We start from the raw sequence: 13,177 nt of genomic DNA, 5'->3' as shown, positions 1-13,177 counted from the left end.
AGGGGCTCTGGGGGAAAAAAAAAGGCGCATCCTGAATGATTCTCGGACCCCTGCAGTTGTCGTCGGTAACGTGAAGAGATACACGCTTTATTCCGGTAATATTGACATATCTGTATTACGTGTCACGTTGGTTTGTTAGGTGTAAATACATTGGACTAGCGTTAACGTTACAGAGTTGCTCAACAACGCGCTTTGGCTATCTACTGTATAATATCTCTACAGTCAATGTGAACACATGCCAACTTCACACAGGCATAGTTAGAACGAAAGCTGCATAGTTTAATGTTTGTTTTAGCATTGGTAAACAGTTCGACCAAAGTTTGAATGTGTAGCCTCTACTTTAACTGGTTGAAGGTTAGCAGTAGCATGTAACGGTAAATGCATGGCGTTAACAGCTTATTTCTGTATTTTCCTACTATCCAGGGAAGAATTGGAATTTCAAGATGGGAGGTTTGTCACTTTAAACGTTTTTCTATCTATCTATTTATCTATCTATTTATCCATTTATCTGTCTATTTATCTATCTGTTTATCCATTTATCTATCTATCTATTTATCTATTCATCCATTTATCTATCTATCCATCTATTTGTCTATCTATCTATTTATCCATTTATCTGTCTATTTATCTGTTTATCCATTTATCTATGTATCTATCTATCTATCCATTTATCTACCTACCTATTTATATATATATATATATATATATATCCATTTATGTATTTATCTATCTATCTATTTATCTATCTATCTATTTATCTATTCATCCATTTATCTATCCATCCATCTATTTATTTATCTATCTATCTATTTATACATCTATCCATTTATCTATCTATCCATCTATTTATCTACCTAATTATCCATTTATCTATCTATCCATCTATTTATCTACCTAATTATCCATTTATCTATCCATCATCCACATTTCCCCATCCCTCTCTCTTCTGCCTCTCAAACACACATATAATATTAACAATAATTAGTAACATCGTAATGAGAGCTTTCTTCTGTTTCAGATCGGGTGAATAACTTCCCTCCCATCCCTCAGTTCATGAGGATAAAGCCGTGCTTCTACCACAACATTGAAGAGGAGATTCCTGAACTCCACCAGCCGTTAATGCGCAGAATCTACACACTTTGGATGAGTGCGTGTTGTCACATACATTTCCTAACTTTTGTCTTTGTCATTTGTTTCGGAAGACGAACATGCATCACGACCCGTATTCTCTTTTTTTCTCTCTTTTGTCCACGTCTCTACTGTCCTCTCCCCCCCCGCAGTGTATTCGGGCACGCTGTGTTTAAACGTGATCTCGTGTATCGCTTGGTGGGCTGGGGGCGGAGGTGCCACCAACTTCGGCTTTTCGCTCCTCTGGCTCATCCTCTTCAGCCCCTGCAGTTACACCTGTTGGTTTCGACCGCTCTACAAAGCCTTCAGGTTAGTCACCGTCTGAAAATGTCACATTTAAAGGGCACCCCGCCCAAAAAGAGCCTCTGGGTACTTCACAGGTTAAAATATCACATTACACACACACACACACACACACACACACACACACACACACACAGGCAGAATCCCAAACATACAAATTCCATTTTTATTGTAAAAACAACAGGATTTAGGTTGGTACATTTAAAAACAAAGTTCATATAGTTACAGAAACAGAAGTTGTTTCTGTACAGACCCACATGTTGACAACTAGTAGGAGGAAGCAGCAACATCAATAGAGCGTCGTGTTCTACCGTACCATCCCTCCGGTCTTCTCTTTTGTTCACAGGGCCGATAGCTCGTTCAACTTCATGGCCTTCTTCTTCATCTTCTTCCTGCAGTGTGTCCTGGCCCTCATCCAGACTATCGGCATACCTGGCTGGGGAACAAGGTGAGTTGACCCAAACCAGTTTTGGAGGACCGTGTGCGCATGTTGCCTGCCCAGTTTGTTTGGTGTTGTTTTTTTTTTTTTTGTACCAGCGATTGGGTCATGAGGGCTTCGGTCAAATGATCGAGGCAGCTGGAAAATCTATTTTCCATCAGACGCTTGAGTTTCACACTCGATGAATTGGGGAGTCGTATTGACGATCTGCAGCTTTTTACAGTTTTGTTTCTATGAATCGACCGTCAGCCTCTTGGTGTTAAATGGAAATAGGGGAGGAAAGGTTTTATTCTTTTGTTACACTACGTCCATTGACTTCCAATATTAGTTTTAATTTAGTCAGGAATAGAAAAAGGTTCTGTTTCTAAAAAACTATTATATCAAATTATTCACGTTTATAAAAACAAGCTTAAATTCAGAATGAACATTTTTAATAGTTATTTCATATTATGTCTCTCTTTTTGTGAGTGTATTTCTCATCATTTTATTATAAAATCATGTGTGATCTCACATTTATATTCCTGCAGTCAGAATCGCACATAGATTTTTTTTTTTTATAATTTAATTTAATATGTGAAAATATTTTTTTTTTCTTTCCTAAAACTGAGAAATATTCGTGTCCAATAACTGCACAGCTTCTTGTGATATTAATAACACTGTTCACTCATGATACAGTGTGTCAGGTAAAGTCAGTTTTACGCTGGTTGCCACGGTTTCCTCACTGCTTAGAGGGATAGTTGCATGAGTTACTTATCAATAGTCACTGTGCACTGAGCAAAGCAGTGTTCTGCTGTGAACGGGGGGGGGGCAGCAGCCAGACGTACTTAAGAAAGGCCCGCCTATAAACAATACCAGTTTCAGTGTACACTATATTCAGATTATTTTCACTGCCTTCACTTAGCAGTCAGAACTGAAGCCGTTAAAGCCGTCTACGCTCACTTCAAAGCCACCAGACTCCATTGACAAAAACAGTCATTTTTTGCCTCGCGGAACACGGGAGTTGCTGGTCTACCGCTGCCTTGATCGCTTAGTTTGTGTTAATGTGTGACGTAAAACACCAAAAGTCATACAATAACATAAATAAACAAAATAATCCGGGCAGCGCTAGACCGGCAACTCCTGTGTTCTGAGAGAGAAAAATGACTGTTTTTGAGTACAGATAACAGCTTCAGCTCCTCGTCGCAAAGGGCTGCCTGACGCCAAGGTGAGGCGGTGAAAATATTCTAAGTAAAGCGTAAAAGTGATATTAATGCTTTTACGGCGTCTAAAACACGTTTAGTCCACAGCAGCGCATGTTCAAAACGCCCATACTGTCCCTTTTAAATGGCTCATTCGTAACCTTTTTTTGATATTTGTATTAAATCCCACTTTTCTAATTGCATACTGTGTGATACACTAACGCCATCTCACTCTCACCAACACATCAAAGCGGCTGGATTGCGACAGTGATCTTTTTCAGCTATAATGTGGGCTCCGCTATAGTGATGCTTATCACAACTCTGCTCTTCACTGTGGTCACCGCTTTAATGGCTCTGGTCCTCATTAAGGTGAGTGAACGCATACGCTGAAAACACACACTTGTATTTTTATTTTTTTTGGGGGGGGGGGGGGGGATGCTTGAAACCTGTCCCAAACACACATTATGAACTCCCCCCCCCTCCCCCTCTTTCTTTTTCTCGCGGCAGGTGCACAGAATGTACCGCGGCAGCGGCGGCAGCATGAAGCGCGCTCAGGAAGAGTGGAGCACCGGGCTGTGGAAGAGCGCACCGGTGAGGGAGGCGGGGTTTAACGCCGTGGCCCAGACGGCCCAAGGCCCCAGCTTGCCCCAGTACCCGGCCGCGGTGCCCAGCTATCCCGACAACAGTCACTGGGGCTAGCCCGGGAGTCGCCTCCAGGTGGAGACAGACAGCCGGTCGCCTCTTCAAAAAGCACCATAATCATCTCACCCATACCTGACAAAATGCATAGGTATAAATATATATATTGTTTTGTTTTGTTTTTTTGAATGAGAAGATAGGATTGCTATAAAATTATGTTTTATCATATCTTCTAATGATGCCATTCCATTTCAACTTTTGTTTACATCTAGTTTATTTAAATGAATGAGAGACACTTTTATGCTCAAAAGTCTTGCAATTATGCAATTGGAATATCAAAAAATAGTGCGAACTGTTTCAGGGTAGCGGTATAAGAAAGACGTGTGCCTTATGGACCTTTATGATAGTTTTATGAAATGCCAAAATCTGCATGATAGGAGTCGTAGTGTGCCAAACAACAGGGGTTTTTTTTTTTCTTTCTTTTCTTTCCCCTTTTTGTAACAAGAGCACGTCTGAGAACTGCACGATTTTTATCCTTCGTTATTTTCCGTGTATTATTCTGTCAGCGGTTTATTTTTGATACGCCGCGCTCGAAAAAATCTCCACGCTCGCCTGCTTTGGCTGTGATTTCTCTGAAATGCGCCTTAATATTGCGTGCAGATGATTTTGTATGTGAGGAATAATCTCGCTTGACCTTTGCCTTTTAAAAAGCCTTTTGTTGTTGTTGTTGTTGTTGCTGCTGCTGTTGAACTGGACTTGTGCTTCAGTGAAGCAACGATTGGAAACATTTCAAAAAGCTGTGATTTCTCACTGAGCGCTGATTTGCCAAAACACATTTGCCTCTTTCCATTATTTTGATACTGTATAAAAGAGAAAAGTCACACCCAAAAGTAGAGATTGTGTTCTCAGTTTCTGCATATCCAAAGCTGCACTGTTTGCTTTCAGCGCCCTGCGGTGACAGAACCGTATCTGCTCTTATCAATGTTCCGGTCGCTTTCACTTTCCTCCACCAGATAGACTGAATTCTTTTTTTTGTGTTTGGGTGACTGCGGGGTGCTTGTCGCATGCAGCCGACCACAGGCATTGGACTGAACGGGATCCTCTTATTTTCAATGAACATGACCTCATGAAACTGATGCAAAATAACCGCGAATGGATCAACGGTGAAATGAAAGTCTTGCATGTAACCGTAGTCGCGGTGTGTTCAAATACAGTCTGGTACTTCTGTGTTTCAGTGTGGGCCGATTTTACTGTCATTCCAACAAACATCGGTGAAGATTAAACCCAAAAAGTGGCTTCTTATGAAGATAATCAAACAGGTCAACTACTTTTATTTTTGGCTCAACGATACAAACAAGTAGTTTAAGATCTAACTGGGCTTAAAAGGTGCCTGCAGCCTTGATTTGTTTTTTTTTTCTTTTCTTGTTACGGAAGTGTCCTTCACGGCCAACTGCCAAGATTAGTATTTTGAAAATGGATATGTTAAAGTGACCTGTAAATATTGCACCATTTCAATAAATATTCTTATTCCCGTATTGTCTTGTCTGTCAGAGCTGAACGAAGGATACATTTTGAATGGAATTTGTTGTCAAAATTTGAGAAATTTGAGTTTCATATTATCCGCTCAAGGGTTTTAGTAGCTCGAGCACATCCAGTGTCACAGTACGGTAACGTGTTGAAGGGGAACACCTTCTGAATAAAGAGTTCCAGTATGTTCACTGGTTTAAGGAAAGTCCAGTCAGTACTTGTGAACACGAGCTACTCTTTCTCTCAAAGCCAGAAACCAGAGAAGTAATGCTGCGTTCCAGACAACTCCGAACCTTAACTTGCTGTTCAGCACGCTGAAAGAATATGTGAGATCGTTAAGTATGTCCAAAACCATAGCATGAAACTGATGGTATATTAGAAATATTACAATATGCAGACACTAGGCGCTATGTCGACATAAACATGTCCCATAATGCAACGCTGCAGTGACAACTAATGTTCATAACGGCTCCGTCACATCAGTGCATGTGTGACATTCCGCTTTTCTAGGCGTAATATTTTTTTATTTTTTTTTTATGATTCTCACAAATTGTTTGATCACACGAGGTCAGGAAGTGAGGTGGCAATTATAGTTCAGTGTGTCCGAAAAGATAGATGCCGTTTATGGAGCAACTCCATGACACTTTACACTCGATGACGTCACAAATTTGAGTTTTATAACTCAATTTTCTGGGGATTTGGGAAAAGTTCAGAAAATAAGAAAACCATTTATGAATTTTGAAAATGGGCATAGTTCCCCTTTAAAGGTTAGATTTACTTTTCACGATCTTTTTATATAGTATTATTGCTGTTATATGAGAAAGTAGTAGTATTATTGATTTGTTTATGTTTTCATGTCAATTTAAAGACGACTAAAAGATGTCTCTCTGTGGCATTAGATAACTATCATCCTTCATCTTTTAAAGATCTTTTACAACAAACTGATACAAAATACAGGCTTCAACGACACCACTTACCCTGGACCACTGGTCCGGTTGTGCCTTCTGGTGTGTTTCTTTTTTTTCTTCTTTTTTCTCAGTGTAAAATCTTTTCCCTGGCAAAGAAACACTGGCGTCGTATTGATTTATTCAGAAATACAAGTAGGGAATGTTCAAAGAAACTGCTAGCGGGATAAAAAGAAGCCTGCGAGCGTCGTGGCGTGATGACACGACAGCCTGAACTAAAAGGAGCAGCTCATTAAAATCCTGGGAGTGAAAGTCGGGCTGATGAACAGGAGAGAGGGCAGCTAAAAAAAAAAAATTAATAATAATAAAAGACAGTGATTTCTGAAATTTATGAGCACGGTAGAAGCTCACCGGCTTTTTTTTGTTTTTTTTAAGAATAAAGAAACTGAAACAGTCGTTGCAGTAAACGTAGCCACATGCTAAGCAACTGCATTGGCAATACTATGTGAATTTATTGCCTTGTGAGATCAATATATTTGAATTAATTCTGTTCATGACAACGTCTTTATGCTGCACTGCTGAATAATTGAGCAGAGACTCACTTCGGCCCTTTCATATCTACAGAGCTTGCTTGAGATGAAACGCAAGGCGGCTCTGAGCGCTGCTGTTAATGACAGAGTTGGGAAAAACACAAAGCAGATACTGAGCTGTATTCCTGTAATCTTGTTTGGTCTAAGACTTTTTTTTTTCCTTTCTTTTTTTTTTTTTCTCCACAAAAACAAACAGGTCTGCGATAACAGTGGAGTCGGCGTGTTTTGTGTGTTTTTGTTGTTGTCGTCCCGCCACAGGAGTATCTGTCGGAAAACGTCAAGACAACAAGCGGTTGCACTGAGCGAGAAGGTAATCACTACTGCTAGCTAGACACACGTGAAACTCCCAATACAGTTTATTATTATTATCAACGAGGGCTGCATTTTTCAAAAAATGTTACACAAAAAAAAAAAAAAAATGATTGTCCGTGCTTTGTCTCAGATGCACTGATTCACACTCCTGCTTCCCAATAGACACGCTAGTTCACTCTCAACGATGATACAACATGTACTGCAGTGAAATAATCTTATGTGTTTACAGAGATATGAAGTTCACTTTAAAGCGCCTATTTGAATTCTTAAAGGCACAGTGCGTAGGATTTAGGGGGCTCTATTAGCAGAAATTTAAAATATTATTATTATTACGTTAAGGCCTCTGAGCGTGATAGGTACTTTGCACTCGGTGACTCACATTACTACAGTCATGGAAATGGAGTGACCGGACCGGTGTTCAGTTGGTTGCAATCTGCAACCAGAGACTGTGTATATATACTGTGTATATATATATATATATATATATATATATATATATATATATATATATATATATATATATATATATAAGAAGAGGACGTTCTTTCTGATGTCACTCATTGATTGAACGTGACGTTTTGAATCCTCGAGTTCGGCATTTTGGCCGTCGCGATATTGGGGGTTTTTTGCAACCAGTGAACGGAAGTGACCATATTTGGACTGCAAAGGAGTGACGAGGAGTACGGCTCTGGTAACAACAGCGACCTGTCAATCACAGTAGCCCCGCCCTAAAGCATCCCCTGCTTTATGGTCTGTTTGACTCTAAATGGAGCATAATGTACTAAATGAACATCATGCTGTATTGAAGAAGACTTGAAACTAGAGATTGAGACCATAAACTCATGTTTACAATGTTTACTGACGTGATAAATTAAATGAGAAGAAGAGTAATTTTCTCATAGACTTCTATACAACCGGAGGAGTCGCCCCCTGATGGCCATTAGAAAGAATGCAAGTTCAAGGCATTTTTCAGATTCAGACGTTGCTGCCTGTCTGCAACACTAGATGCCACCAAATCCTACACACTGTGCCTTTAAATACAGCAGGAAGTCTGTAGTCTATTGTTTTTTTACTGCTACCCGGAAATAAGAAGTACATGCTCTTGATCAATTATTAACACAACCAAAGACTGGACAGTATGCTCTCTGACTCAATAAACAGTTTATGACATGAAATCTGCTTGGAAACAAGAGGTCAAAGTGTTTGCTACTTGTTCATTGTTGCTGACTCTATTTAAGAGACATTAAGACTTAGATCACAGGTATGATGATTGCTGAAAGAAAAAACATCATTGCGACAAATAAATAATAGTTGAAAATAAAAACGCTCTTGCCTGTACACAATATATTACAGTGTCTATTCACAAATTATCATTATACAAAAAAATAGATATATAAAAAAAAAATGACTTTTCAACCGTTTCCTGGAGTGAAAGTTCCTCCAGAGAAGTCTTTACAGTGAACGTGAGCTGCCTCGTCAGCGTACAGAAATGATAGACGGTGGAGGAAATTGGCAAAGGGGAACAGGACGCCAATCAAAAGAATTTATAATGCGAAAAACTTTTTTTCTCCACAGTAGCACACCTATAGGGAGATAATTGGTGCGCTGTTGTTGGCCTTTGATTGAGTTCTATACCTCAGCAGAGTCAAATCTCTGACTCATCATTTATATATCCCAGACCGTCCAGACTTGAAATGTTGGCCATCGGTGTGAAGTGGTGCTCCCCGTTCCCTTTGAAGTCAACAGCAGAGTGATTATTGTTGGCACTGCAAGGTCTCCCAGGCTCGGGTCCCAGGAGCTTTATCTCTGAAGTCCTGTTCGGGATGTGCGTGTATTCCGCCGACTGCCTCTTCCCCTCGCTTTCCCCGGTGCGCTTTGCAAACTTGAAGCACTCCTTCGTGCGTCCCTGACTCCAGATCCAGAATATGACGCCCATCAGGGCGAGACAAAGCAGCGACAGCAGAGCGACGGCCACCTCCAAACGGGTCACCCTGCCCGTGTCGCTTTGGTTCTCGGGGGACGGCGGGTCCTCGGTGTCCGGGTTTGGCGCCGGCCCCGGCGCGGCTGTGCTCAGGCTGTGAGTAGAGTTCGAGGAATTCGTCACCCCGTCGCCAGGAGTCGTGCCGGAGTCGAGCCGCAATCGATAAACCGCCACGGTCCGGTTGTACGCCCTCCCGTTGATCAGCTCCACCGAGTCACACGCGTAAAGGCCGGTGTCCGATTCCGAGGCGCCCAGGATGAGGAGCCCCCCGCTGTAGATGTAGTATTTGTTGCTGGAGTGAAGTGCTCGGTCAGAGAATCGCCACAGGACCTGAGCCAAGTTGGAGTGGAGCTGGCAAGGCAGCTGGATGTTGTTCTCTGGAACGAGGGTAAAGTCCACAGCTGCTACTGGATCTATAAATACACACACACACACACACACACACACACACACACAAACACATTAAGATGGTCTCACCGCGTGCTGATGGATAACAGTCATACAAAAAGTGTTCCCAGCAATGCATGCAAAAAACAAGTCACCGTACCTGGCTGGGGACATTGCGTGACGTCGCCCTCCTTCAGACTCTGTACTGCAGTGCTTGAGGAGGAGGAGGAGGATGACGAGCTGTGGACCGAGGAGCACCGCTGGGTGCTGAAGTCCCAGGCACAGTAAGGATCCCTGGCCAGGATGCAGTCCACACAGGAGTCGTAGCGGCTGCAGTTACTGACCGGCATCTGGACGACGCCAAACTGTGAACCTGCATACAGTTGGCCCTGTTTGCACACACACACACACACAAATGAACCCAAAAGCACTTCATCTTCATTTCAACTGAAGCCTCTCTACTGCCTGTTAGAAGCAATTGCGTGACAGCATATTTAAATTACGATATAAACTCTGGCTGAAGCTTATTGTGCAATATTTGCCAATTAAAAACACCCGTAAATGATGACAAACTATGATGACGCTGAGCTAACCCAACCATATTTTTTCCACTGTGTTGATCAACTTATTAGGAGTTTACCTTGCTGGACGAGAGGCGCAGGATGTTAATAGGCACGGGGCTTTCATACAGCTGGATTTCCTCAATGATGAACATCTCTCCTGCGTAGTTGACGGCCTTCTGAATGTAACCGTTTTCTATCAGGACACACACACACACACACACACAGAAAAAAAGGCCATCTGATACCCATATAATAAGCACACAGTAGTAACTCTCACTACGTATACAGAATGTGTGTCTTAAGAGGTACAGATGGCTTTAAAAACGTACAATTAAAAGTTCAGGTCTACTTTCATCTTTGTAAAATCTATTTATTTTTTTTTTAACAAATATCCCATAGTTTAGTTTTTTACCAGTGCCAATGAACATGACTGCATATCTCTGTCCGTCCAGCGCCAACACGCTGTCCACCACAATCCGAGTCAGCAAAGCTCCCCTCTTGACCAGCAGCGGGCCTCCTGTCAGCGGCTGAACGGCCTCCTCCATGAGGGGGCGGTCCCTGATGAACTGGAGGGTTTTGTCAGGAAGGTCCAGAGAGCGATTCATCCTCATGTTACGTGCCACGTTATTGATGCACTGAAATTTGCAAAAACCTCAGTTTCAGAATTGTGTTTTTTTTTCTTTTCTTCTTCATATTTGCCTTTGAACGCTTTGATGTCCTAGAATCACTTCTGGCTGCGAAAAAAAAAGTCTTTAGACTCACCGCTCCTGGTCTGGGGACCGGCACCTCTCCGGTGTACATCACCCACTTGACGTGGGACGTCTCCACAGCGACAGGTGTCTTAAACTTGCCCTCGTTGAAAATGTCCCGAATGTCAGACACTCTAAATGCACATACTGCAGACACCTGGGACAAGCTCCTGGAAACACCAAAGCAAACACATTTAGTCACGCAAACTGCTAAATACTATATCACTGAGTGACTGGAGAACACCTTTTAAATGTCATCTGTCAATAAAAAAATAATAAATCACAATAATGACAATTTTTTAATTTTAATTTATTTGTGCCTGCTGTTTATTTAAACTGGATGTTATTGTGTTTTTAGTCTTCTCTCTCTCTCTCTCTATATATATATATATATATATATATATATTTTATTTATTTTTTAATATTAATTCTTTATTTATATTTATCTATTTAATAATGCTTTTTTGGATGTCTGTGAAGAAAGAAATTTAAATCTGAATAGAAAGAAATAGATATTAACTGCTAAGTGGTGTATTTTGACATAATGAATGAAACAAAAAGGACAATATTCTTTAAAGTTTTTGTTTTGTTTTTAGACCAGTAATTGTGTGACTATAGACACCTTATTAAATCTTCCACACTGACCGCTCAGCGGACTTCCTACCTCGCCAGAGCTCGACACCCACCCTAAGACTAATAAAACTACAGGACTGAAATTCAAGCACGTACGACTGCGGAGTGAAGACGGCGTAGAAGACGCTCTGCCTCCAGTCCTCGTCCTTCAGCAGGAAGACATCCTGGACAATGGGCGGCAGGCTGGGTTCAGGGAGGGAACAACCCAGACGAGCTTTCAGGAACGTCGTCCATTTCCTCTGCAGTGTCCGCTGGCCGCCCATATCCCCCTAAACACAGAGACAGATGCTCCTCTTAACCGCCAAACAACCAGACCAGTGTGTCAGACAGGGGAGCGCGAGGCCAAACACATCACTGCACATCCTCAAACAGGGATGTTATTAAACCTAGTCTCTCTCTCTCTCTCTCTCTCTTCATGTCTCTGACAAAAGCTTTTATACAGTATACACTATGCAATCATACCTTGCAGACACGGGCCACTCGGGACACTGCGACTTTGCTGTAGAAGTCGTACTCCATGGCATTCTCACTGAAGAACATGTACACCTTATCATCATCGCCGTCAGGACTATCAAAACTCTCACCCACAAAGTCCATGTAGACAAAGTTTGGCTCTGAAATCAAGTAAAGATCATCATTTAGGACAGGTGCAGAAAAAGTCTAGAAAAATGTTGCCTCTGAAAAATACTGCGGCGTGCATAAATAGTGTTGCTGCAGTAGATTCTCTCTTAACTTTGCACATCATCGTATAAAACTTTAGTGGTTTTTTTTTGGGGGGGAGGGGGGGGGGTTTGCAGGGGGAGGAACTCACCACTGAGCCAGGAGCTCTTAAACTCTGTGCGGAGAGCCAAGTCGGAGCTGCGCAGAACCACCGGCTCAGAGCCCAAGAAGTTGATGGATGTAGCAGAATACAGGTCACTTCCTGTCGGACAGGAAGGAGAGGTGAGGGGAAAGATTCCTGGAAATACATTATTCATATTAAAGAGGGAACAATGTCGAAATGATGTGTCGGCTAATGGACTGATCCAACCAGTCTGTGTCTGACTAATTCGTGCGAGCGTTGAGTTGCGCTACGAAGGTGCCATTTCGAACATGTGCCAATAAATTTGGCGCTCGGGTCTTGCGACATCTAGTTGGATTCTGCGCACAGTTGTCGCACGCCGCTATTTTCTGTCGGTGCACTTTGAACGCTCAGCAGTTTTCTGTGCTTTGTTCCCCGTCGGCAGCAAACCTGACTCAGACACTCACCGACCATGAGGGAGGAGTATCTCTGGAAGGGATCAAAAGGACACTTCCCCTTCCCCTCCTCCTGCTTTCCTCCAGCCTCAGCTGTCCATTAACAAACGTCTGTCGGAAACGAAAGGGGGGGGGGGGGACAGACAAACTTGTTAAGAGAGAGAAAAGACAGAAAAACGGTGCCAGTTTTATTCAGACACAGCACTGGTTTTAGCCCTTTAACTACAACCTGTGTGTATTAACACTATTACTCACCATTCTCCAAAAGATAAAACATGAAGATATATATTTAGCAAAGTAATGTACTGCTGTGGACGTAGCCAGCTGGCTACGTCCACAGCAGTACATTACTTTGCTCCCATGCTGGTACTCCTGCCTGTTTCTTCAAACTCGAACCGTGCCGATAAGTACCTCATTCAACCCCACTTCAAAAACATCCACGCTATCCCTTTAAGTCAGGGGCACTGAAGCAATGAAGCCAAAATAAAAAGGAAAAAGGTTTGCAGATCATTTGAAACCATGACCACCCCCTCAGCTAATAAACAGAGGACCCATCTGACCTATCTGTGTGTATATTCTCTGTATAATTATACAGCCTTACATGCTC

At 42.1% G+C, this 13,177-nt stretch overlaps 2 protein-coding genes across 2 annotated transcripts in view; one reads left to right on the top strand and one right to left on the bottom strand.

Moving 5' to 3' along the window:
• Positions 1–36: 36 nt before the first annotated feature.
• Positions 37–5,222, top strand: scamp4 (secretory carrier membrane protein 4). Its single transcript, XM_068702437.1, has 7 exons — positions 37–95; positions 424–450; positions 1,019–1,147; positions 1,281–1,437; positions 1,778–1,879; positions 3,300–3,417; positions 3,556–5,222. Exons 2-7 carry the CDS (start codon positions 444–446, stop codon positions 3,745–3,747), a joined length of 705 nt encoding a protein of 234 aa, XP_068558538.1. The 5' UTR covers positions 37–95; positions 424–443; the 3' UTR covers positions 3,748–5,222.
• Positions 5,223–7,047: 1,825 nt separating this feature from the next.
• Positions 7,048–13,177, bottom strand: part of si:ch211-129c21.1 (uncharacterized protein LOC563087 homolog) — a 6,361-nt gene continuing 231 nt past the window's right edge. Inside the window, 10 exon segments of the mRNA XM_068702411.1 lie at positions 7,048–9,415; positions 9,550–9,778; positions 10,030–10,145; positions 10,365–10,587; positions 10,715–10,871; positions 11,431–11,603; positions 11,797–11,948; positions 12,146–12,256; positions 12,583–12,654; positions 12,657–12,681. Of these exon segments, the coding sequence (XP_068558512.1) occupies positions 8,667–9,415; positions 9,550–9,778; positions 10,030–10,145; positions 10,365–10,587; positions 10,715–10,871; positions 11,431–11,603; positions 11,797–11,948; positions 12,146–12,256; positions 12,583–12,654; positions 12,657–12,681 (2,007 nt within the window). The 3' untranslated portion in view covers positions 7,048–8,666.

The sequence above is a fragment of the Cebidichthys violaceus genome, unplaced genomic scaffold, assembly GCF_023349555.1.
Source record: "Cebidichthys violaceus isolate CVI_PGR_0920_01 unplaced genomic scaffold, fCebVio1.0.p SCAF_84, whole genome shotgun sequence".
In the NCBI taxonomy this organism is placed as follows: domain Eukaryota; kingdom Metazoa; phylum Chordata; class Actinopteri; order Perciformes; family Stichaeidae; genus Cebidichthys; species Cebidichthys violaceus.
This window is presented reverse-complemented; position numbering and strand designations above follow the sequence as displayed.

Excerpts from the sequence above, each read along its gene's own strand:
- scamp4 (XM_068702437.1), top strand. Across the intron at positions 1,880-3,299 it reads ATACCTGGCTGGGGAACAAG|CGGCTGGATTGCGACAGTGA; the intron begins GTGAGTTGACCC and ends AACACATCAAAG. Across the intron at positions 3,418-3,555 it reads TGGCTCTGGTCCTCATTAAG|GTGCACAGAATGTACCGCGG; the intron begins GTGAGTGAACGC and ends TTCTCGCGGCAG.